This window comes from Dermacentor albipictus, chromosome 3, assembly GCF_038994185.2.
Source record: "Dermacentor albipictus isolate Rhodes 1998 colony chromosome 3, USDA_Dalb.pri_finalv2, whole genome shotgun sequence".
NCBI lineage: Eukaryota > Metazoa > Arthropoda > Arachnida > Ixodida > Ixodidae > Dermacentor > Dermacentor albipictus.
The window spans coordinates 158,774,570-158,798,073 of record NC_091823.1 but is presented as its reverse complement, the minus strand read 5'-3'; the positions used below and the strand labels follow the sequence as shown (position 1 = coordinate 158,798,073).

The 23,504-nt window shown below is 46.6% G+C and overlaps 1 protein-coding gene across 4 annotated transcripts in view; it reads right to left on the bottom strand.

Moving 5' to 3' along the window:
- Nucleotides 1–23,504, bottom strand: part of pps (protein partner of snf) — a 141,336-nt gene that overhangs the window by 17,146 nt on the left and 100,686 nt on the right. For 3 of the 4 annotated variants that reach the window (XM_065440522.1, XM_065440526.1, XM_065440524.2), the window contains 6 exons: nucleotides 22,567–22,737; nucleotides 12,335–12,390; nucleotides 10,011–10,229; nucleotides 8,644–8,782; nucleotides 2,388–2,480; nucleotides 1,070–1,265 (listed from right to left, as the gene is read on the bottom strand). In XM_065440522.1, coding sequence (XP_065296594.1) covers nucleotides 1,070–1,265; nucleotides 2,388–2,480; nucleotides 8,644–8,782; nucleotides 10,011–10,229; nucleotides 12,335–12,390; nucleotides 22,567–22,737 — 874 coding nt within the window. The remainder of the gene's footprint in view (nucleotides 1–1,069; nucleotides 1,266–2,387; nucleotides 2,481–8,643; nucleotides 8,783–10,010; nucleotides 10,230–12,334; nucleotides 12,391–22,566; nucleotides 22,738–23,504) is intronic. The other variant, XM_065440525.1, reaches the window with a different exon arrangement.

Genomic DNA, 23,504 nt, shown 5'->3' with positions numbered 1-23,504 from the left:
GAGCCGACAGTAGCGCGAAAGCTGAACTATGGTGGCTAGCAGAAGGGAAAGCGCACGGCGATAAGCTGGTTCTTTATTTTATGACGCCAACTTCGACGCTCGTTGCAATGCATGACCCTGACAACGACACATTAGCTCGCGATGCTGGGCTCGAGTTCATCAATTTAAGCACTGATAAACGTGACCTGCTGTTGAGGGCTCGCGCTGCCGGCATCGTTGCGAACTACTACGACGATGGCCTGCTTTGAAAGGCCCTTCACGTAACTTCATTAAGTCGGCGTTGAACTCTTAATCCTCTGGAGGAAAGTGCAGCGAGCACACTACGTGATTTCTTGGCTCTTTGCCAGCGCGCTGTGGCAGAGGTACAGCACTTAACCACTTCGAATGGAGAGGTTCAGTCGTTGGCACACAGTGATAACTAACATTGGACTCGCCGCTGCAACTGCCCTTGGCCAAGTTCCGCGGACCGTTCGCGCATCTCACGACATCACATGGACGTGGCATTCTTGCTGCTTGTTCCAAATGCAAGTTTCACGAGCCAGCAGGACCACCGCAGCACGACGCGATAAAGAAACAACTGAAACTCCAAAGCGCGGGCGGCGCAAAGTCGAGCGAAAACGAAACCTTTCGATCACCCATACTATTCCAGGGTAACGTCAAAATGTTTTTTTCTTAGAATCGAATAGAAGTAGACAAGTAGCATTTTATTCCGTCTTATAATCTAATGAAATTATCTTTTTAATACGAATAGTTGAGTACTAGTGACATAAATTATGATTAGGAGTGCTTTCGTCATCAGGCTAGTACCGGAATGTCACTGGGGGGTCTCAAATCGTGTCATGCATTTACCTCAATTTCTCGGTTACTAAAGCTCTGTTTGCGATTATATTGACCCCTTAAGACGTTCTAGAGCATTGCCTTTTCACTTTAACTTGACTTTCTGGTAACCTTTAGTGTCCCCTTAAGTGCCCCATTCCACCATCAGAGCTCAGCACCAGTTATGTTGCTAAACTGAAACAACAGGACAACAGTTAACAGGACAAGACCCCGATCGGGTGAGCAGACTGACCAGGCCCGTCGAAAGGCATGAGCACGGTGGGCACGGGGCTGTGTGAAGGCAGCGGCAGGATGTAGAAGTCCTTGAGCATGCGCGACAGGTTACCCACCACGCCGCACCGCTTGCGTGAGTTCAGGTACGTGTAGAGCTCCCGGTAGGGCCGCCGTTCCTCGTCGTTCGCAGGCTGGAAGCGCACCACCAGCAGCTCCTGCGCACACGCGGCGCCGTGTCATCTCGGGTGCAAACTACACCGTGGGGCACCAGCTCTTGTTGGACGCCCACTCTGTGCCGGTAAGAGCAGTGGAGGGTGTGACAACACTAGGAAGCATATTCAGCAGGCCATCTCACACCAAGACAGAAGTAGGGCAAGAAGTAATCTTTCACTGCAATGCTGCATGTACAAGTTGGTGCACCTTGCGTCCACAATGGGCCAGCCACGTCCAGAAAATAAAGGCACGCACATGCAGGCACGCGTGTTTACACTGTGCCGTTACGTGTTGGACCCCCTTCTGCACGTGGTTCCGACGGTTTGCTTCCATCCCTGTCCAACGTATTACTGCATTCTTTTTCAGTATGCACTGGTGGGACGAATGTATGAACACATTTACATTGAAATTGGAAAAAGCACCTGCAAGCTCGACGTGGCACATACTAATTCAATATACAGCGAGTCCAGGCTATAACACAATTGCTTTATCAAAATGTTGCTTTACTTGAAGTTTTCAATGGTCTCAATTGCAGTGTTGTGCGTTTTCGACTGCGGTTGCTCTGGACTCTGCTTGGTATGAAGTGCAAAGTGGGAAATCTGCACAGGATAGCTTGATGCAGCATACAAGGTAACCCTTTGCGTTTTGCAGCAGTTTTTGTGCGGTGACATGCTTGGTATTATTCAGCAATTCAACCTGCATCAAAGTTACAAATTTCGGCTTTGAAACATAACTACCAATGATTATAAACCAAAGTTACCTAGCGCACACTTCACACAAATATACGAGACCTCCTTTATGTGGTTATTTTAGTCAGTAAGTCATAATTTTTGTTTTTCACGTATATTGCACTGGCTCCATGCTGAAGATCAGCTAGGAGTGCGTATGGCTGCGCTGGTAAAAAGCAACCAGCAACACAGCCGGCGTGCAAGCCCCAATGCGGCTGTACGACCAGGGCTTCGGTGAGAACATCGAGATGGACAGCTAACAAACAAGCCCCTAGTGAGAGTGTGAGAACTCACTCTGTGCTATCTTTGTGTATCAGTCACTGAGATTGACATAAACGTGCGAAGGCTATTTTTCTTCTTCCACAGCAGCAGTGAGGCAGAGGGAGAACGACCCACCTTGTTGCCAGACTGCTTGATCTTGCTCAGGTAGTCCCACACCTGGTCAGGTATGATGCGGCCGCAGACTTGTATTGTATCCGGGATATCCTGCTTGTCAGGCCCCCCAGGCATCAAACAGAGTCAGACGGCAAGTCACACATCTCGTGCAATGCCAGAGCTAAATGCACTCAAGAGTGCACAAGAAGTAGCCAGTCTCGGTACCATTACCATCAAATTTCTTAGCAAACTTGCACAAACATAAATATGCATTTTACGTTTGTCAAAGTTTGTAAATCGATGTACCATTCCACTGTGTCTCCAACAGGAACGCGCAATCACTACAACCTACACCTTTTAAGAACTAATACAACTGGCTTCTTCCAGCAAGGACAACAACAGGACTTGTCAATGACTGCTCTTTCTAAACATGACATTATGGCTAAATAGTTAGTTGTGGGAATCGCTAAAAACTGTAAGCCTGCACCCCAGGCCTTGTTATTTCAAGGCTGGAACTGGGCACGCTTTTAGACACCTTGACTGCTGTAGACATGGTGGAAGCGAGCAGAAATTGATGGAAATAAAGAAAAATAGAAATGAACCTGCCAAGTGGGCCTATGCAAAAAATGTTTGTGAATGCAAGCAAAACACAATACACGGTAGAATGCCGTTGATATGCTTTTCAAGGGAATGCAGAAAAAGACCGTAACGGCTCGGAAAATGTAACACTGAGGAAGGCCACAAATGGCCACAGCAATGTCACAAACGGCTCTGCATGGCTATCAGTGCAGTTGTTAAGGCGCTAGTACTGCAACCAGGGAAGGCACGTGCATGCGTGTTTAATTAAGGAACACGTACAGTCTACTTCCAATCATTTGACCCAGAGGGGAAATTAAACAGGATGTCGAAAAAAAAACGGGAAAATACACAGCTGATTCATTTGGCAGTATTTTTCCAATTCTAACAAGACCCTGAATCAAACATGTGCCCACTTTTTATGTGTCCAAAGCAGAAAAACGAATTGACATCAACACTTCTAAACACAGTAGAAGTGTAACTCGCACCCAATTTTTCAACAAGAAAAATGGGCAAGGGTCTAATACAATATGTGTTGCACCACGGCAGCTAGTTGCCTAGTCAGCTTTGCCGCAACACGTCTGTGTTCTGCGGGAAAACATATAAACGCAGTAAAGGCAGTTTGGTTCCTTTTCCTGACACTGAAAATTGCCAGGCACCATGCAAGCAATTTTCAACATAATTTCCTGAAAAAAAAAAAAATGAAGAAGAGTAGGCGCACATTAGAATTGGGTAAAATGTCCCCAGGGAAGGTCGAAAGTGAGCATTTCTGACGGGAGATCATATGTGTTCAATGCATTCATTGTACCTATACTCTGCCGTGACAGAGGCTGCCACTAAAGGGGTCTCTATTGGGGCCACCATAAGAGCCAGGTACGTGCATGCTGACTGGTCACGTTTGAAATATCTGGTGAAGGCAATTTTTAGGATCAAAATAAGAAAAGTATGGATGCATAGATATGCATGGACACTGGTCAGGACGTATGGCCGGGATCGAATTAGGCAATAAATTGAATTAATGAGGTTTTACTGTAGTAGGATGTTTCGTGACAGAGGCTTGTTTCCACACTTGGTATGCTTCACCGCATAACCCAGCTCTATTGCAGCAAAGCTGACTAAAGAGAACTGGCAATTATGACACTCGTACAGGACCCTTGTGGGCCCCAGTATGTGTGGTTCCCTGTGTTTTAACCAATGCATAATTCTCTGGGTGCTTCACCAACTGCTCTGTGCATGTTTTCTCCAGACATGATTGTGCAGCACCTGATTTGTGCAACTTACATCCCTTGTTGGAACGTGTTGATTACTTGTGATGTACTGGTTGTTTGTTTCAGCATATTGACTGGCTGTTGCAACGCACTGGTCACTTGTCTCAATGTATACAATGTTGTCTTTGCAGCAACGTAAAACTGCAAATTTCCTTCTGCACCACTAGATTTATGTGACAGGCATGTTCACAGGCAAAGTAACATGCGGGATCATTACAGAATGGCGACGTATCAAGTGGGAACATAATGATTGATGAATGAGCTGTCGTGTTCAAAGGCATTCTGTTTGTTCCTTGTACATATTGTAACACTCTATTACTGCATATTAGCGCATTCCTCACTTTGTATCTTGTGTGTATGTGTTGACACATGCATTCTAATTATAGCATGTTATAATCTTTGATTGTACTCTCCACCTTATACAATGCTTCTAGGGTCCTGTACGACGATGAGCAAAACGAGAACAAGGTGCTCCCCTCCGGCCTTCACCTTGTTCTCGTTTTGCTCATCATCTTGAATTTCCATCTTCTGCCTTCCCCACGTTTTCCCTAGGGGCCTGTAAGGTATGTTTAAATAAACAAACAAACAAATACTACATGAAAGTCAATAGGACTTAAAACGGGACTGCAAAAATGTGACTTAGCAGCCGGAAAAACACACCAGTGAGGAACATATCAGCGCGGTTCCACTGTACTACAAAATCTCAGCGCCGTCGCAAGTACCATATTTACATGATTGTAAGTCGACTCGAATGTAGGTCGACCCTCCCATATCGCTTGACCGAAGGGAAAAAGAGAGAGAGAGAGAGAGAGGGACAGAGCCCGAGGGCGCATTCGATAACGAAAATTTCAGGGTTTCTACCAAGTTGACATTTCCCTCAGGTTTTCTCTGAGTGCTCTTGCGAAATTCCCTGAGTGATGCAGAACTATGTTTTATGACAAGCTGGCTGGAACCATATCGCCCGATACTCTGACTCTTTCGTAAGCATAATAAATTTTTCTTTAAAAGAACCGACTTAATCCAATTTGAATACTAAAAAATTAATTAAATTATGGGGTTTTACGTGCCAAAACCACTTCCTGATTATGAGGCACGCCGTAGTGGGGGACTCCGGAAATTTCGACCGCCTGGGGTTCTAAGTACACGGGTGTTTTCGCATTTCGTCCCCATCGAAATGCGGCCGCCGTGGCCGGGATTCGATCCCACGACCTCGTGCTCAGCAGCCGAACACCATAGCCACTGAGCAACCACGGCGGGTAATTTGAATACTAAAGAGTAGTGTTTATGTTATTCAAAAAAAAAAAAAGAATAGAAGGGAGGGGTTAGTAAAATGCACAGCAAATAAAATGTCTTCGAAAGAAATTGCAAATCGAGTCAGACATTCTCAAATACAAATAAAAAGGAGATGCATACAGAAGCAAATATTTTCGAATATGAGCTACTTATACCAACTGATAGCAAGCTCAGTGGTATGAGGCCTGAATTTTGTCACAATTGAGTCTCTCTCAACAGCACGTATGTCAACCTCAACTGTCCTGACATACAGCCCGCGCACGACGCCTCAGTGTTGTGTTTCACTGCTTTAAAGAGTTTATTTTGGTTTGTATGAGGGACACGTGCATCTCGGCGTCAGCCAAGAGTGCTTTTGAGCTCGGGCTCCTTCAAAGAAGCACTCGCATACTTCATTCCCCGTTCATTCCTCAATGCGTTGGTCCTTTCTGTTCTCATGCTCCTTCTGTCGCGCGTTCGCACTACGGACCATTTGAAGCATACTCTTGGTCAGTTTACAGTCAACGTCTAATTTTTCGGACCCCCTAGGGGCCGCGAAAACTTCCGAAAAGTCAGGCAGTCCGAAAAAATAAATGCATGTCTTTTACTGCTCTTAAGGGCTCAAATCGACACAGGCACGTCTGGAAAAGCTCTGAATGCCTGTCAGCACACTTATTAGGCATAGCGGGGCTCCTACTGTGACAGGAGAGGGCGGGTGCATGCGTGTAAAATTAAGGAATACATACTGTGTCCCGTGACAATTGCCCCTTCCTACGCTTGTTAAGCTTCACCGCAATACTTTTGCTAATGCTTCATCGCGTCACACAACTGTACTGAGACAAAACTAACTTTCAGGAACCAGCATTATGGAATGCGTCGTGCTTTCCGAGCTTCGAAGCCAAAATTATTGCCGACAGCGGAGAAATGAAGAACGGCAAGCAGCTTAATAGCGAACGTCAAAGCAGCTAGGCGTAGCGTTGCAGCCGTGGTGGCTATGGCTGCCAGCGGATCTGCGTGCGATAGTGCCGGTTCGAGGCGGCGAGGTAATCAAAATGGCAGCGGTGGTGGCTTTGATTAATGCCGTTTCGGACCTGCGGTCATGCAGAACGTCCGAAAAATCGGACGCCAAAGAGTTCTTGCGTCCGAAATTTCAGACGTTCTGATACATTGACTCTATGGGGTACGTGGTGGTGCCGCGAAGCCGTCCAGATTATCGGGAATCCGAAAAGTCGGCCGTTGACTCTACACTGGCAACTCCTCCAGCCGACGACAGGGCGTCAATGACGATTCGCTATAATTCCTGTCTGTTACTTGAGCCAGCATTACCGCGACTTCCGACCCTTTCAATAAAATTACAGCTAATTTTCCCTGATGGAGGCACAAATTCCCTGAGTTTTCCCTGAGTTTTTCCAGACTACTAAAAATCCCTGAGAATTCCCGGTTTTCCCGGTTGGTAGACACCCTGAATTTATTAGTAGCGTCACTGGACTACTCGTCTTCACTAGTGCTGCCATCGTCATCGTTGCTGCAGTCCCACAGCGCGTCGTGGTCCAGCGAAATTTCAAATTTGGCAAACGACCGCACCAGGACATCTTGCAGAACAGCAGCCCACGCCAAATGCACCCAACCACACGCAGCCATCACGGAGGCTATTTTGACAGGTCCGGTTGGCATAATTTCGCTGTCTTCTGCCGCCAGCCACTCGTACTCACGGCGGAGCAGAACCTTAAAATTAAGGTGAAGGTCCGGACTTGTTTCATGACCACGTCGCACTTCAATGGCAGGGACCGATCACGCATTTCAGCGACGTACGCCGCAAGCTTAGCCTACAGCTCTGGAAAGCATCCAGACTTCGGCACGTGGAAAAATGGTCACTTGCCGTCAGAGGGTGAAAATTTCGCTTCGCTACAGTCGCCACTCTCGCACCACCCATTTAGAAACATCGAAATTGCGGCCCGTTGTGCAGTGATTTGTTTCTTCGGCGTAAAGGATGGGAGCCCTCTTGAACGCTGCTGTGAACGAGTGCCGAACGATTAGTGGGCCTGCAGTACTCATGACGACTGGGGAAGCATAGAAGTAGCACATAGCCGGCAGTCAAGTGGAACGCGTCAAAAAGTTGGTCAAACCAATACCAATGCCTTTAAACGGAGAAATACTCTTCCATGAACTACTGATACTCCCCGCAAGTGCCGCAGTTCTGGGGGTGCCGCCGTTCTGGGGGTGCCGCCGCAAATGGGAACAGCGGCGCTTCCATCAACTATCGACACCCCCTATGAGTGTTGCATGCACTGTAAGACTCAAAAATGTTGAAAAACTCTTCCGAAAAGCGAACAAACACGCGGGATAGCAAAAAGATACGGGTAGGGCCATAGAGCAAACATAAAATTGTAACTACGTTGTAGCTCTCGTTGGTATCGCTTTTTTTGGCGGGGCCATGTTTTGGTTTCGATTGTAAGTCGATCCCCCCCAACTTCATAGTACTTTCAAATTTTAAGAAAGGGGTCAATTTACAATCGTGTAAATACGGTACTTAGGCACTGCATAACTACGCCTTCTGCAAGAGTGAACTAGTAGGGCTGGGCTTCTGCACTCCTAAACACACTCCTGAGCTATAGGGAGAAAAGAAAAAAACTGCAACCACCACCACTGCTACCAACCATACCACAGCAAATCTAGTTCTCCACTAGTTTTATTACACAAAGCAGAACTTCCAAGAGAAGTATTGTACGACGAATCCAACTTCAGATTTACGATTTATGTTTACAATGTTGTATACATGGGTCACACCATTGCCCTCTCCTTCCTTCCTAGATTATAACATCGGTGATAAGAAACTCTGGACACATTTTAGCAAATTACCCCTCATTAACTTATCTTTTGTGATCGTAGCACGCATCACTTGCCATTGTTATTATTTTGTTATGGACCTCCATGTCTTAAGAACTTTACTGCGACTGTTTTTAGGCCTCTATAGAGCCACGTTACATCTACCTTTAGTCACCAACCGTACCATCAAATACTTCGTACACCCTGCACATCCACATAATTATCATTTTGCTGCACATGGGTTTGACATACTAAAACCTTCGTCACTGGTGCACCAGAACACAGACAAACCAGAAATCTCACTCCCCGTGCCCCCTGGAGACATTCAGGGTGCTCACCTGTGAGAGGAAATCGGTGGGGCCGGAGACCTTGTAGGCAGCCGTGACAAATTTGGACACCTCCTGCATGCTGATGAAGCCCTTCCACACCGAGCTCGGCTGGGGCTGCTTGCTGCCACCCTTGCTGGAGTCGGGGGATCTGCAAGGACCACACGAGTGATACCCAAGGCTCCTCTTGCACATTTCCAGTGCTGGCAAAATATTTAAAATTAAATCGTATGGATATTCCAGGCAAACTTCCCCTGCTGCCACTGTGAAGTTCTACATAAAGACCAAGTGCAGTGAGACCGCAACTGCACGCTGTCCGCTGAAGGTGCGAGGGAAAGCATCTGAGCAGAAGCCAAGAAGGACGATGGCTTGATTGCGGGTGCGAGGGAGAAAAGCAGGGAGACCATTTTACACCGGCCGTGCGGGCTACATCTTGAAAGTAATCTGCGGTGCTGCACCTGACGCTATGGCCGTTAATTTAGTTAGTAAGCGAATGTTTACAAGTTTATATGGTCAATCAAACCGCTTTCCTTACTTTGTATATTTGTCTAATAATTTGCTATTGCAATTGATCTTTTGCCTTTTGGGCAAACCGGCAACATTTCTATTTGGACAAATTAGCCAAATTGTTGCCCACTTAAGTCCATTTTATGTGAAAAGTCACCGAGTCATGATGGTGATAACTTCCTGATAAAATAGGGTTTTGCATGTTTTCTCAAAACATGTTTTTGGGTCACTTCACTAGACTGTCGGAGTGATATCTCATGATCTAGAAGTGCTGGGGCACTAATTCTTTCTTTAGCAGAAAGCCTAATCTGCATATTACAAAGTGCAGAGAGCAGAATTTCAAATTTGTGCGTATGTATATTTCAATTTTATTAATTTTCTTTCGGTGTGGCAGCCTTAGGTCAAGGAAAGAATTTTGATCACCTGCAGAATGGCTAATTAGAATTTAATTTGAAAACTTTTTGCAGCATTCCAGTTATTGCACATTATAGTATCTAGCCATGCAATAATATTCACTTTCTGCTGAGCAGCTTTTTTTCCATTGTCTCCAGAAACAATAGAGTGGCAGCACTGCCAGCCTCCTGAACTAATTGAACCTACAAGAAAAATTATTGCAAATTTGAAATCAGCACGAACAACTAAGTAAGCTTGTTTATCTTCATCAGATTTGGCCATAAGATGCAGGAAATAACCTCCACAACCCATGTCCACCCTTAAAGGCATAATTAGAAGATAAAATTATATAAATGCATAACAGCCATTCATCATGCAAGAGCTGCAGCCATGTCCCTGAAAACTTGTCCGACACCTAACGGTTGTGTGCACGCGCCATCTGCCCCAGTGGTAGAAGGCCCCCTCCTGGTGCCACATACCCGAGCGAAACAGTGGAACTTGGCTCGAGGTCAGAAGAGTCCTCGCGTGACCTCCGTAGCCCCTTGCTGTGCTCTGCAGAAGGTGGGGGCGTGCCACCCCTGCCGCGTGCAGGCGGCGGAGGCGGAGGGGACGTCGATGATGAAGATGATGACGACAGCTCGTCTGCCAGCGTTGGAAGGCTACCGCTGGGTTGTGCAGGCACACTCGCTGTCGATGAACTGCATTTCAAAGCAAGGGAGTCAACAAACGGCCGGCAAATGATACTGAACTTTGATTTAAAGAAGCTTTCTGGGGAAAGAAAAAGAAAGTGAAAGCTCGGGAGTACCGAGCTTTTGAAACACATGAGCACTAGTTTCGGGCGCTCATTCGTGCCATCATGGTCCAAATTCAACATACTCATTAACGTTCAACCAATGGAAATAGTGGCCGCAAATGGCACCACACATACGGTAAAACCTTGCGAATTCAACCCTCGTTCATTCAGAAAACTGAATAATCCATATTTGGTTCTGGAAAGCATACACATTATCTAACGGCATCAAACTTACTAATTTGGACATGTTTATCTACACACTGGTTAATTCGGATAACTCTCGAAGCACGGCAAGCCTGGAGCACCGCAAATCTACGAAGCAAATGCGGAGCTAATGTCCGACCAAAATGGACCAGCTGGAGTTCGTGTCTCTATAGTCATCAGTGACAACCGTACGGTGAAAGACAGGAATGCATTGTGCGGACTTGTGCCTTATGGCCTTTATATCTTTTTTTGTGTGTTTACTGTAGCGCATGACACCGCATTCGCTGCACGCTTTCATAACTGAGTGGTCACTGTCCATGATCATGTCAATAGTGACCGCGAATCCGTCTGCAGCGGGTGTGGCGAAATGTAGTTCCGTTTTGATTCAATGCACGTTGGCACTGAGTTGGCCCTCAGTGGTTCCCATCCATGATTGTGTTGATAGCAATCACAATTTTCTCTGCAGTGGTTGCAGCAATCTGTAGTTCCGTTTTGACTCGGTGCAATGCATGAGCAAAGTTACAAATGCAACGGAAGCTGTTGAGGATGAAAAGCGATTATACTGCGACCCACATGCTGGCATCACACCCGCCGACAAGTGCTAATCCGTCATGAGATGATGAGAATTGCAGCCTCTGCACTGCTTTTGTGCAAAACAGAAACAAAATTTGCCAATTTATTCAGTAAGTAAAAGCTTGTTGATGTAGCAAGCATTTGTTTATTTTTCCCTTGATACCCTTGATAATTCGACATTCAGTTCATTCAGCCACTTCTTTCAGTCCCGTGAAGTCCAGTTAATTAGGTTTTACTGCAGTTTGTGAAATGAAGGCTACTATGATGCCACGAACACAGACGGCTAAGGTTTATACAGTGGAACTCTATCGACATGTTCTTCACTGTTGCGTTTTCCTGGCTGCTAAGTAGCGTTTTCATGGTCCTGATCTAATGCCTATTATTCCTACATATTACATTCCTTATTGATATGTCGCCATTCCGTAGTGTTATCTTATTTCACGTTCCATTTAAATGTGCCAGTCCCTTAAATTTAGCGGTGCAGAGTCAAATGCAGAGTGTGAAATGCTGGAAGCACGCAATCGTCAGTCCCGATGAGCATGTCACGGCATGATTATAGTTTTTGCTGGCTTCCTAATGTAAGCTTTTCCGCAGTATAGCCGTGTTATGCGGTGAAGCATATTAAGAGTGGAAAGCAGACATGGTCAGGGAACATTTTCCTTGATTATAGTGCATGCAGAGCTGTTTATGACGTTGCTGTTGCCATTTGGGGCCTTCTTGACTGTTATGTTTCTTTTTCCCACAGTTCCTTGAAAAATGCATCAACAGGGTTCCGCAGTACTCAGAAAACTATAGTAAACAATTGCTAAACAATGGTTTCATTAATCTGTGAAAGTGCCGTCCACACAGACACCTAAATTATTTGCCAAATAATTTGTCCCAGGCCTGATCTTGGACAATGCATTGCATTTCGTTTATGTCAATAACTGACGTGGTGTTGAATCCCAAAGCTGCACTTTGTTTATACTGGCCCTGTAATGCGGTTTTCATAGTCATCATTACCACACAGAGGCTATTATGGTGCTTAGCTGTTTTCGTATGCTGCTCCTATCGGGAGTGTAGCCACAGTAAATGAGCATCAAAGCAATAAACTTGGACTCAGCAGAAAAAGGTGCAAGTGATGACCCAATACATTGTCTCGATTTAAAAAAATTATTACGTTGTGGCTCAATAATTAAAGAGTAAAGAAAGAGGTGATTCTCAAAAACAGAGGGACTAAACTGCTGTTCTTACCGTCGTGACGGTGGTGGTGGTGAAGGAGTTTGCCTATCATCAGGGGGTGGGGCAACCTGTGACAAGAAGACAAAACAAACAGTGGCATCAAAAAACAAGTACAGAATAAAGCACAATTTTAAACAGACGCACAGTTCATTCAAGCACTTGGCATTGTGGTTTATTACTAGAGGTGGGTGAATAAATTTTCAAATACAAATCGAATGTGAATAGTGAGTATTGAATATCAAATGGTGAAACGCATATGCATATAGTACTAACAGCAGGAATACTAAGCCTGCCCTGATCAGTGCAAGAAGAACAGCCATCAGGTGGAAGGGATGAGTTATAAATACAAGATCACAAATTGCCATTAAATAACTGCACGAATAGCCTCTGAACATCTTTGGAGGCTGGTTTCAAACAAATTTTTAAAGAATGGATGTCTGTCGTACCGAGTAGCTTTCCAAAGCTTAAAAAAGAAGAAAAAAAAGAGATAGGATAAAAAAAAGAAGAGATCAGAAATTGTGGGGAAAAAAAAGCTGCTGGTGCTGTAAAAATTAAAATGAAATTATGGGGTTTTACGTGCCAAAACCACTTTCTGATTATGAGGCACGCACGCCGTAGTGGAGGACTCCGGAAATTTCGACCACCTGGGGTTCTTTAATGTGCACCTAAATCTAAGTACACGGGTGTTTTTGCATTTCGCCCCCATCGAAACGCGGCCGCCATGGCCGGGATTCGATCCCGCGACCTTGTGCTCAGCAGCCCAACACCATAGCCACTGAACAACCATGGCGGGTCTGCTGGTGCTGTAGACACGTGTAAAAGGGCCATTGAAAAGAAATATCTAGTTGTAGCATAAAAGATAAAACTGCTACGTCAGGGCTTTTACAGGTTTACAAGAAAAAAATTCAACAACTTTTCAGGGACCTTTAAAGAAACTTTTAAGAATACCACAGCAGTGCACACATGTAAAGTTTTTACTGCAGCACCACTACTTTCTCCCAGGCATGCCGCCTGTATGCACAGAGGAAATGGCCGTGCAGATCACCCACTATCCATGCGCACTGCAACACCATAGCCAATACGCGAGGGTGGGGGGAACACATTACGACACCCGGATCGGATGTACACAATGCAGCCAGGAGCTGATGCTCATGCTGTTGAGGGCTGTACCTTCTTTAATTGGCTGCCAGGGGATATAAACCAAGGCGAAGGCAGAGTTGGTACATCTTATACAGTCGCCGACCGTTTATTCGGACCTCACGAGGACTGCGGAAATGTCCGAATAAACAGGTGTCCGAAAAAGCAGATTAAGAAAAAAAAATGAAATCCTTTATTTCCACGCACTTATTCGGGCTCGGCAGTAGGCTTGAAGAAACCGTGAATGCGCCGTATCACGCTGTTCAGTTTACGCGCAATCAGATAAGCCTGAATTTCGGAGAGGGTCATACGGTCACCATAGGCGGCTGAAAGCACAGTCACTGCTTGTACACGCTCTGCATGCGACGGCAGCGTAGCACATGGTGCGTCAACTTCTGACTCGGTCATCGTCCGGTGGCGCAGCAGAAACCTGACGAATTATCTCGCCGTCGTCGAGTTCTGCGCATGTCAGTACAGCATTGTCAGCACCTGTGAAACTGTCAATGAGACTGTGTCCGGAATCGCAATGCAACCAATGCGCAAGTCTCGGCAGAACATTTTCCGCCTCGGTAGGGAGCACATCGAAAGGCGACAAATCTTAGGCCTCCTGGCACCCGCTTGCCGGCATTCCGCAGCGCAGTCTGCGCGGGCACTGTCGCCGCCATTAGAGACTTGACGAGATGTTTCCGTATGCCGCGTTGGATCACCGAAACCTTGACACAGCACACAAAGCAAACACCACCGTGCCGACACCAGTCGCGCAAACGAAAAACGCAGCCTGCTCGCAGCGTCCTGCGCGAAGAAACAATTCAGCTGCTGGATTGTCTTGACATGGCTTACTAAGCTGAAACCGGAACTGCTGCAGAGCCACTGTATCGAACCAGGCAGAAATGATGATGATGATGAGCGGGGATTTCCAGTAGCGCCACTTCGTGGGGCAGCATGGAGACTCTGTTCAAAACAAAAGTGGTGTTCAGCAAGTCGAACCATGCACCGGTCAGAGTCGGTGCATGGTGCTCTCGACCGAGTTGGCTCAAGGAGTGTCCGAAAAGTCAGACGAGAGGTTGCAAGGTGTCCGAACTGTCGGCAGTTGTTATACATTATGGTCTATGGGGAGAATGGCGGTGCTGCGAAGCTGACCGAATTATCGGGCATGTCCGAATTTTTGGAGTCCCGAAAATCGGTCAGCGACTGTATATATATATATATATATATCAAGAAAGAAGCTGCTGGCCCCATTGTGGCAGGCAACATTTTTGGGCCAGCCGGAAGTGAAAGCCAGCCAGAAGTCAAGGTGGTCAATGAATCACATCACACTGTGGACGCACGTCGTGCCAGTCTGGCCGAAAGCAACCCAATGAGCGACACAAGGAGAAGCGAAACGAAAGATGGGACAAGACGGCGAAGAATGCAACGTCAAAATGGGAAGGGAACCGTTTTGTTTGCTGAGCATGAGTCCTATCAAGCTAAACGCGTGTACCACGATCCAATAGTTGCCGACCAACAATCCGGGCACAATTTGGACAGCTACGCAGCACCGCCACTGATCCCATAGACTTAATGTACGAGACTGACCGTAATGTAACATGCCAGTGCGTCGTGCAACAATTCAGCCTAACTGTATGAGCATTTCTAATACAACCACCAAGTCAAGCGGAAATAGCAATATTTTCCTTTTGATACATTGCTGGCATGGTCATCGACTTTTCGAAATCGAAACTAGCAAATCATAGTCAATCTACTAATGACTTATCGTGCCGAAACCACAGCACAAGCCAAGCCACTTAAGTCGTAAAGGTTGCATTTGCAATTTGCCCGATTTGCCTGCTACTTCCGTTCTGCTCTTATCAACCACCGTTCCTGGCCAGCGTAATCCCGTTAATAACGTGGTGGGTGGAGCACCACTCTGACCACTGACGAAGCACAAAAAGCGTGCAAAGGAATTGCATAAAAGGCACCGCTAGAAAATTGCAGCCACGGACTTTCTAGCCCAAAGGCAAGCGTACGTGCATATAGAAAGTGTTGAAAAACTTGAGACATATTCACTTTCACTTTCCACGTGACTAGCATCGGACTATCGACGGGCGGCAGCATTTCGGCACTGTGATAAGATAGCGTGCTTGGCACTGTGTCAAGAATGCTGTCACTCGTAAACGCAGGTGCACTAGTTGCACAAAATTGAAGGTATCTTCGAATGTGACGATAAGAGAATACGGCATGCCCTCTTTTTGGCCACTTGTCAAATAATGCCCCTTATTTTTTGGTGAATACGGTGTTTTGGGCTGCTGATTACTTGGACGTTTTGGTAGTGGCCCCCATGGAGTTCAAATTATTGGTCGGCAACTGTTCCATGAAGTTGAATGGTGCCTGCGCATTTTAGACAGAGGGTGCGGCAGCAGGTAGCATTTTACCACTGCCTTTTATTAAGCGCAGGAGAAAGAAAATCTGGCGCAGGCACAGTTCGACATTATAGTGCGAATTGTGGTGCTGGTCACGGAATGCGGTAAGCTACAGCACTCTTGTAGTGCAGTCTGCTGGGACCACAGTGAGTCACCATGAAAAGTGGGCCACATAATCGGACCCCTTGAAGAACATAAGAATTCAAGGGTTTTCAAGAGGGGAAAAGAAATTTCAGAGCTTTCAAGGCCTTCAAACTCAATTTTCAATTTCAAGGGTGTTCAAAGATTTCGAGGACCTGTGTGTACCCTGTACATGACCATGCCGTCAAAAACACTAAATGACAAAACTACAAGGAAAAATCACAAGCTGTGTGGGATGCGCAACTCTCACGTGGCCCCTGATACGTTGTTTTCCTGCATAACTCCCGTCTCCTGCAATCCGGCTTCGCCGCGTGGCCTGGGGCTCGCGATGGTCGGTGTGGTTGAAGCGCAGTACAATAGATGGCGCGAGTGTTGCGCTGCTAACGCCGCCTCACAGCGGGGTTACTTGGGCGCGGAAAGGAGAAGGCGCTTCCTCTTTGGTTTGGGTTCGGCAAGCTGTGTGGGTGTTCCGCACGTGCGCCGATCTATGCTTCTGCAATATCGTCTCGCGAGGGCTCCTTCGAATGTGCCACCGTTCGCGCCACCGTACGCGCGAACGACCAGGCGTTGATGTCCAGCATGGGGCAAACGTATTCACTCACGGTGAGTCGGACTTCCACGATTTGTTGCGTGCCTATCGGCATGTTTTGGGGATAGCAACTTGGCTAGCAGGCATTAGTCTATGAAAGGTGCAATAAATGCCCTTGTGATTGTTTGCACTACTGCATTGTCGTTCCTTTGTCCCAAGAGCACGGGTGAGAACTCCACAGCTGTCATGTAGGCTTCTGGTGCAAAAGCGAAAGCGAAGCATGAATTAGCCATTTGGTTTCTGCATTGCTTCAAACAGCTTTGTTGCTGTCTCACTTCCGATAATTTGCGATGCTTTGTTAAGCAGACAGAGAACAGTGACTTGACTTTACCAGTCAGTTACTGCGAAATATTTGGTTAGTTCTGATGATTTGAAAATACCGAATAGTTAACCTTCAAACATGAATATGAATAATTAGTACGCAATATTAGATTCGCCTACCCCTAGTTATCACTGAAAATGCTTGGAGACTGAGATGTGCTCAGAGGCGGGAACAGGCAATCGGAGCAGCACTGTCAAGGTCGGAAAGAAGGATCGGAGGAAGCCTGCTTAGAAAATTACCATATTTACCCGAATCTAATGTACAGTCGCTGACTGATTTTCCGGACTCCAAAAATTCGGACATACCTGATTACTATTCAGTCAGCTTTGTGGCACTGCCATTCTCCCCATAGACCACAATATATAACAACTGCCGAAAGTTCGGACACCTTGCAACCTCTCGTCTGACTTTTCGGACACTCCTTGAGCCAACTCGGTCGAGAGCACCATGCACCGACTCTGACCGGTGCATGGTTCGACTTGCTGAACACCACTTTTGTTTTGAACAGAGTCTCCATGCTGCCCCACGAAGTGGCGCTACTGGAAATCCCCGCTCATCATCATCATCATTTCTGCCTGGTTCGATAGAGTGGCTCTGCAGCAGTTCCGGTTTCAGCTTAGTAAGCCATGTCAAGACAGTCCAGTAGCTGATTTGTTTCTTCGCGCACGACGCTGCGAGCAAGCCGTGTTTTTCATTTGCGCGACTGGTGTCGACACGGTGGTGTTTGCTTTGTGTGCTGTGTCGAGGTTTCGGTGATCCAACGCGGCATACGGAAACATCGCGTCAAGTCTCTAATGGCGCCGACAGTGCCCGTGCAGACTGCGCTGGGGAGCAGGCGGATGCCGGGAGGCCTAAGATTTGTTGCCTTCCGATGTGCTCCCTACTGACGCGGAAAATGTTCTGCCGAGACCTGCGCTGTGGTTGCATTGCGATTCCGGACACCGTCTCATTTGACAGTTTCACAGGTGCTGACACTGCTGTATTGACATGCGCAGAACTCGACGATGGCAAGATCATTTGTCAGATTTCTGCTGCACCGCCAGACAATGACTCTGAGTCGGAAGATGACGCACCATGTGCTACGCTGCCGTCGCATGCAGAGCGTGTACAAGCAGTGACTGTGCTTTCAGCCGCCTATAGTGACCGTACGACCCTCTTCGAGATTCAGGCTTATCTGATTGCGCGTAAACGGAACAGCGGGCAACGGCACATTCACGATTTCTTCAAGCCTACTGTCGAGCCCGAATAAGTGCGTGGAAATAAAGGATTTCATTTTTTTTTCTTAATCTGCTTTTCCGGACACCTGTTCATTCGGACATTTCCGCAGTCCCCGTGAGGTCTGAATAAACGGTCGGCGACTGTACACTGTTTTTCCAAGAAAATGGGTCCGAGAACTGCCTGCGCGCTACAATTGGATACGAAACCAAAACAGTGTTCGCAGCGTTGGCAATAGCCTACCATCTGAGCCGTCAGACACGTCACCGTTACAAGATCGCAACAGAGGACATTTTTGAGATGTTTGTGTGGGCCACGCTGTGGGTTCCTTTTATTCTTGTCTATGATGTGGAGTGGTTTGCTCTGTCGATCACTTTCGCGAGATTTTGCACGACTTGGCACTGGATGTGTTGGTGTACAGTCGACTCCCGATAATACGAAGCCGCTTAATTGGAATTTTCAGTTAATTAGAAGTGAAGCGCTGGTCCCGTCAATTTTGCATGTAGTCCTATCGAAGAAATCACTCAATAATTCGAAGTCCTCATCCAGTAATATAGTTTAATTGGAAGTTAATCTTAAGCCGGGATCCTCGAGGTGACCGTCATTCTTTGGTCGAATGTGCAATTTTTTCAAGCGCTGCAACAGCTCCGCGTTGGTGACATCGCCACCGCATCCGTCCGCAACGCCGCCCTTCTTAGTGTGGCGCGATTATTCATTGCTACGGCTGCCGTAGCCTCTGCGATCAGCTCCGGTGGGAGGCGAAGCGGCTGCCGCGCGTGGCCAGAGCCGATCGCGGAAGGCCATAGGTGCACGCAGCCCTGCATACTGGCAGTGGCGAGATTGTGCGAGGTTAGGCTTGCAGGCCTCCCGCAGCATGCGCAGCGGGAGGGAAGAAACAATCACAAACTTCTTCAGGGCTTGCGGTTTTGTGACAGCTTCTTCGGAGGATGTCTCTGCAATTTCATCGGAGGAAGCGTCAACAAGCGAGCTTGACGGCACTGATTTTGGTGATGCTCTCGGGGACGTCAATTTTGAAGATTACGTCGCCGTAGACAAGGCGCACGAAACGTGCAGTGCACTAACGGATAACGAGGTTGTGGAGATTATTCAGCCCCAGGAACTGACCCAAGAAAGCGACGATGATGTCGAAGACGAGCTGCAACCTATGCTGCCGATGCAGCTGCAGGCCTTGCTATTGCGGAGCGCTTCTTTGCCGCTGAAGGTATCGCGGAAGAAGCATTCCGCCACATCTACAGCCTGCAGAACTTGCTTTCAGCAGCGTGATTCGGCAAGAAGATGACCGACTATTTTTCTTAGAGAAAATACTGGATTTCGCTACCGATAAAGTGCTGTTCTTGTGTTTCGTGCTTAATTGGAAGTTCGTTTAATTCAAAGTTTTTTGCGGTCCCCGTGAACTTCGTATTAACGAGAGTCTACTGTATGTGGTCATCCAATATTTCTGGTTGTGTTACACAAGCTCGCTATCTGCACACACTGCCAGGAACGCTGTTGGCCGCATATACTTTGACAAGTTCAATGCAGAGTCACATAAAAACTCGTGAGAGTGACAGTAGTGTATCTCTAAAAATGATCACTCGAGGCTACCACTCATGTGCTTGGCATCTGTGGCCAATTAATCACAAATGGCGACAAGAATGCGCCGCTCTCATTATGAAAGCTCATTGAAAAAATCTCTCTGCTGCGAATGAAATTCTACACATCTAGTTTTTTTTTTTCTGATCACGAATATTGGGGGCATGCTACACTTTATTTTATCAATCAGAAGTGTGTTACATTCAGGTCGCTCTTACTACTCAAAACCCACAAAAGTTGGGTGCGCATTAGATTCAGGGGTAAATACGGTACGTCATTATAGCACGATTCTTCGATGTGCCAACTGTGTCATCAATTTGCTTTGTTAGAGTGCATCAGCCACTGCGCTTTGCACCGTGGTCATCATTAAGGGGGGACGCGGGTCTTGAAATCGCGAAAAATGGTCAAAAATGGCAATTTTCAAAAATTGCGTTTTTGAAGTCTTTAATGTCCCAACTATGCCTATACAAAATATTATGGCTGAATTCCTACTCGAAGTATAAAAAAAACGGCAATTTAGGAACGTCGGTGAGCCGAAATTGAACGCCAAGCGCGAAGGTTTGCCTCATTTTCAAGCAGCCGTAGCTCCGCGCGACGCGAACCGATCGGCGCCATCTTGGTCTCGTTTGAAAGCTGGTTTCCCGCTCTCCATTCTGGCGCCCCTCAGCACGCTGTAGACCCTCGTGCAGCGGAGCGATCGGCACCCCAGGCACCCATTCTCAAGCGCGAAATCGTTGCGAGACAGCCGCTGATTGGGTGAAACGGGCGCCTCCCCGAGGCGCAGCCCTCTGATTGGCCGTGACGCATGCTTCGCCTGCCGCGGCCCCGCGGCCGCGTTGTTCGACTCCTTCGCGTCGTCTGCTTTCGCCGGCGCGCACGTCATTTTTCGGATTCCTCTTTGTTTCCTAGTATTTTTCGTTCTGCCTTTTTCTTTATCCTTCTTGTAGATATTTTGGCCATTGAGTCGCTTCTTTTAACCACGAATTTCTTGCTTTTGCGTGCCTGGTGTCTTTGTTCCGCGTGTCACGATGACGCGAGACGCGCGCTTGAAAGCAAGCACGCGAAAAGCAGTCAGCAAAAAGAGGCCCGCATGGAATAAGAGCGCTACATCGTCGATGACTACAGCTTAGGTGATGCCGCAAGCTGCTGTGCCCTTGGTGGATGCGGCTGGACTGAGCTCGCCAACAACAGCTTCGCCGGTGGACGCGGCTGGACAGTGCCGATCGGTGTCAACTTCGGTGTTACCGCAAGTCTCTGCAGTGCCGGTGGATGCGCCTGGACTAAGCCCGTCGAAAATGCTAACTTTTGAGACGCTGCAAGTCGCTTCGGATTCCGTGCCGTCGGAAGCGGCCGAGCCGGCTGACCTAAGCCTAACGTCGACTTCGGCGTTTCCGCACGCCGCTTCGGTGCCGCCGAACGCGGCTGAACCGAGCTTGCGTGCTCAACGCTTCGACACGGTGTTTTGCGCGGAGTGCGCGGGGCGTGAAAAGTACGCAAACAACATTAAAACTTCATTCGCGAAGAAGTTCGCGACTTCCCGCAAGTTCGAGCTTATGAACGTCGGCGCAGCAAGTGAAAACGACTTTCTGAGCTTTTTTTTTTTTTTTTTTGCCAAGTGCCAATGCAATACAGAGGTTTTCACAATCTTTACATGAACACATTTGTGTGAGTTTGGTGTTATTGTGTTCAGTAATGACTGGGCTGCATGCTAAAGCATTAAATTTTTCCATGTGATAGGTAAACAAAAGTGGCAGAGTAAGCAAAACTTTGAATGCAATTTTCTCAGCTTTGCTTTTTCGATCAAATGCCTTTGTCTTACAGAACTTTTCATAATGTTTGCATCAACTGATTTTATTGAATTAGGTATCATTTTTTTCAGTAAATCCTCAACTACATCCTAAAGCTTTCCGTTTTTCATTAAACCCAATAGACTGGCAATTAGGTGATATGTAAGCTAATTACTCCTGCATTGTTTTTTTCTTCCTACTTCGTTATTCATTCATGACCTATATGATCACTTTTTAAAAATTTCTTTAGCTTTAGGATGTGCAGTGGGCCCTTGGGAATGACAGCTATTCTTTGAAACTAGTTTTTTTAATTAAGAAATTATCATAATGGCCCGTAAGAAAAGACCTATGTGGGATAAATTATTTTGCAATATCTTCATTTCTAGATGAGATATATAAAATCTGAATATATATTTGGGATCAGCATTCAAAGATATATCTGCATGCCAATTTTCAGGAAGATAGGTTAAGAAATAAAAAAAAAGTTTTCAAGACCCTCATCCCCCCTTAACCTACACTTGGTAGGTTTCTTTCTGTAACCAAATTCTTCACCTTTCGCTTGTCTTGGCCATTTTGAGCCTTTTCAAGCCTGGAAATGTGACTTGCTCATCGAAACGAAAATTGTTCGTTGTAGGTGCTTTCAAATTTATATTGGTTCGTTCCAAATACTTCAAAAATATTTCATATTTGCCAAGCGTGGAAGATTGTGTACCTGAGAGTAGCACAAAGCTACAATGTAAACCAATACAGGTTTTCCTTTACCTTTCACAAAACAATTTTCCCTTAACAGTTTCCTCTTTCATGTAACTTCGTGCACATAGCAGATTTCAGCAAATCTGATTTGTCAAGGTTCATCAATGCGCTCCCAAAGTGCGGTATGGAGGCGTTGCTGCACCACCTCCTTTAGAATGCAGCCAAGACGCAGATACCAAACCTGCGGCCTTGTGCTTAGCTAGAGAACATTACAACCGCAGAGTTCAGTGCCTTCCAATCTGGTTCAGGAAGTACCCATGCCACGAAGGGTGCGAGAACACAAAATTAAACCAAAGGCAGCATCTTGCCTTCCCCGTGCAGATCTTGCAGTTGAGATCAAAGAGGTGTGACCGGTGCGCATCCGTCGTGTCCCTGCCCGACTTCTCGGCCGTCTCGACGGTTGCCGTCGTGCTGCCGACGCTGGGCACTCGTGCAGCTGGCGGCTCGGGGTGCTCGGCCGCTGCTTTCTCGTCGGCTTTCTGAAACGGTAAGCACGGACTGTGTCAACGAACCCAGCAGAACACGTGATGGCTCGTACCACTGCTGTTCCCACACGTGACAAGAATCGTGCAATCATTCCGAGACTTCAATGATAATATGGCACGGTTGTGATATAAAGGTGTGCAAACAGTAAGTTTTGAGATCCAATGAAATACAATCAAGTAATGTCAGAAACGAATCAAACTGAATGTAGAACACATTTAGAATAAAAAAACAGCCATATTCACAATGTTATTCACAATGTTAGCACCTATCATATCCCTGCAAGTTATGAAGCAATGTTCATTAGGCATTATCCTAATGTAGCACACAGAAATATTGAGCAGTTCACATAGGCACACCCAGGACTATTCAGAGATTGCAAGCATTGCATTTCGGGAGGAAGCATCTAGCTCCCTGAGCAATGTACTCCACTGCATAACTTCTTGCTCTTTATGTCTGCTATGGCTGCTGGAATGAAATATATTGCACATTTGCTCCAGTTTTATTGCTGATTGTGTGCTCTTTAGGATTTATGCTTGACAAAAACTATTTTAAAAATATTCCTATTTATCAATGCTGACCATTCAATTCAAAGAACAAACTGAATAGGTAACTGCAGATTTGTTATTCAAAATTTTGGATATTCAACACTCCCTAGTGTGACATATCTAGACCATAAACCTACATTAATGACCTTCCAGATCAGAAGGCACGGTTCAAGTGCAATGTTAGGTGGAGCATGGCGAGCACCACAGCACAGCAT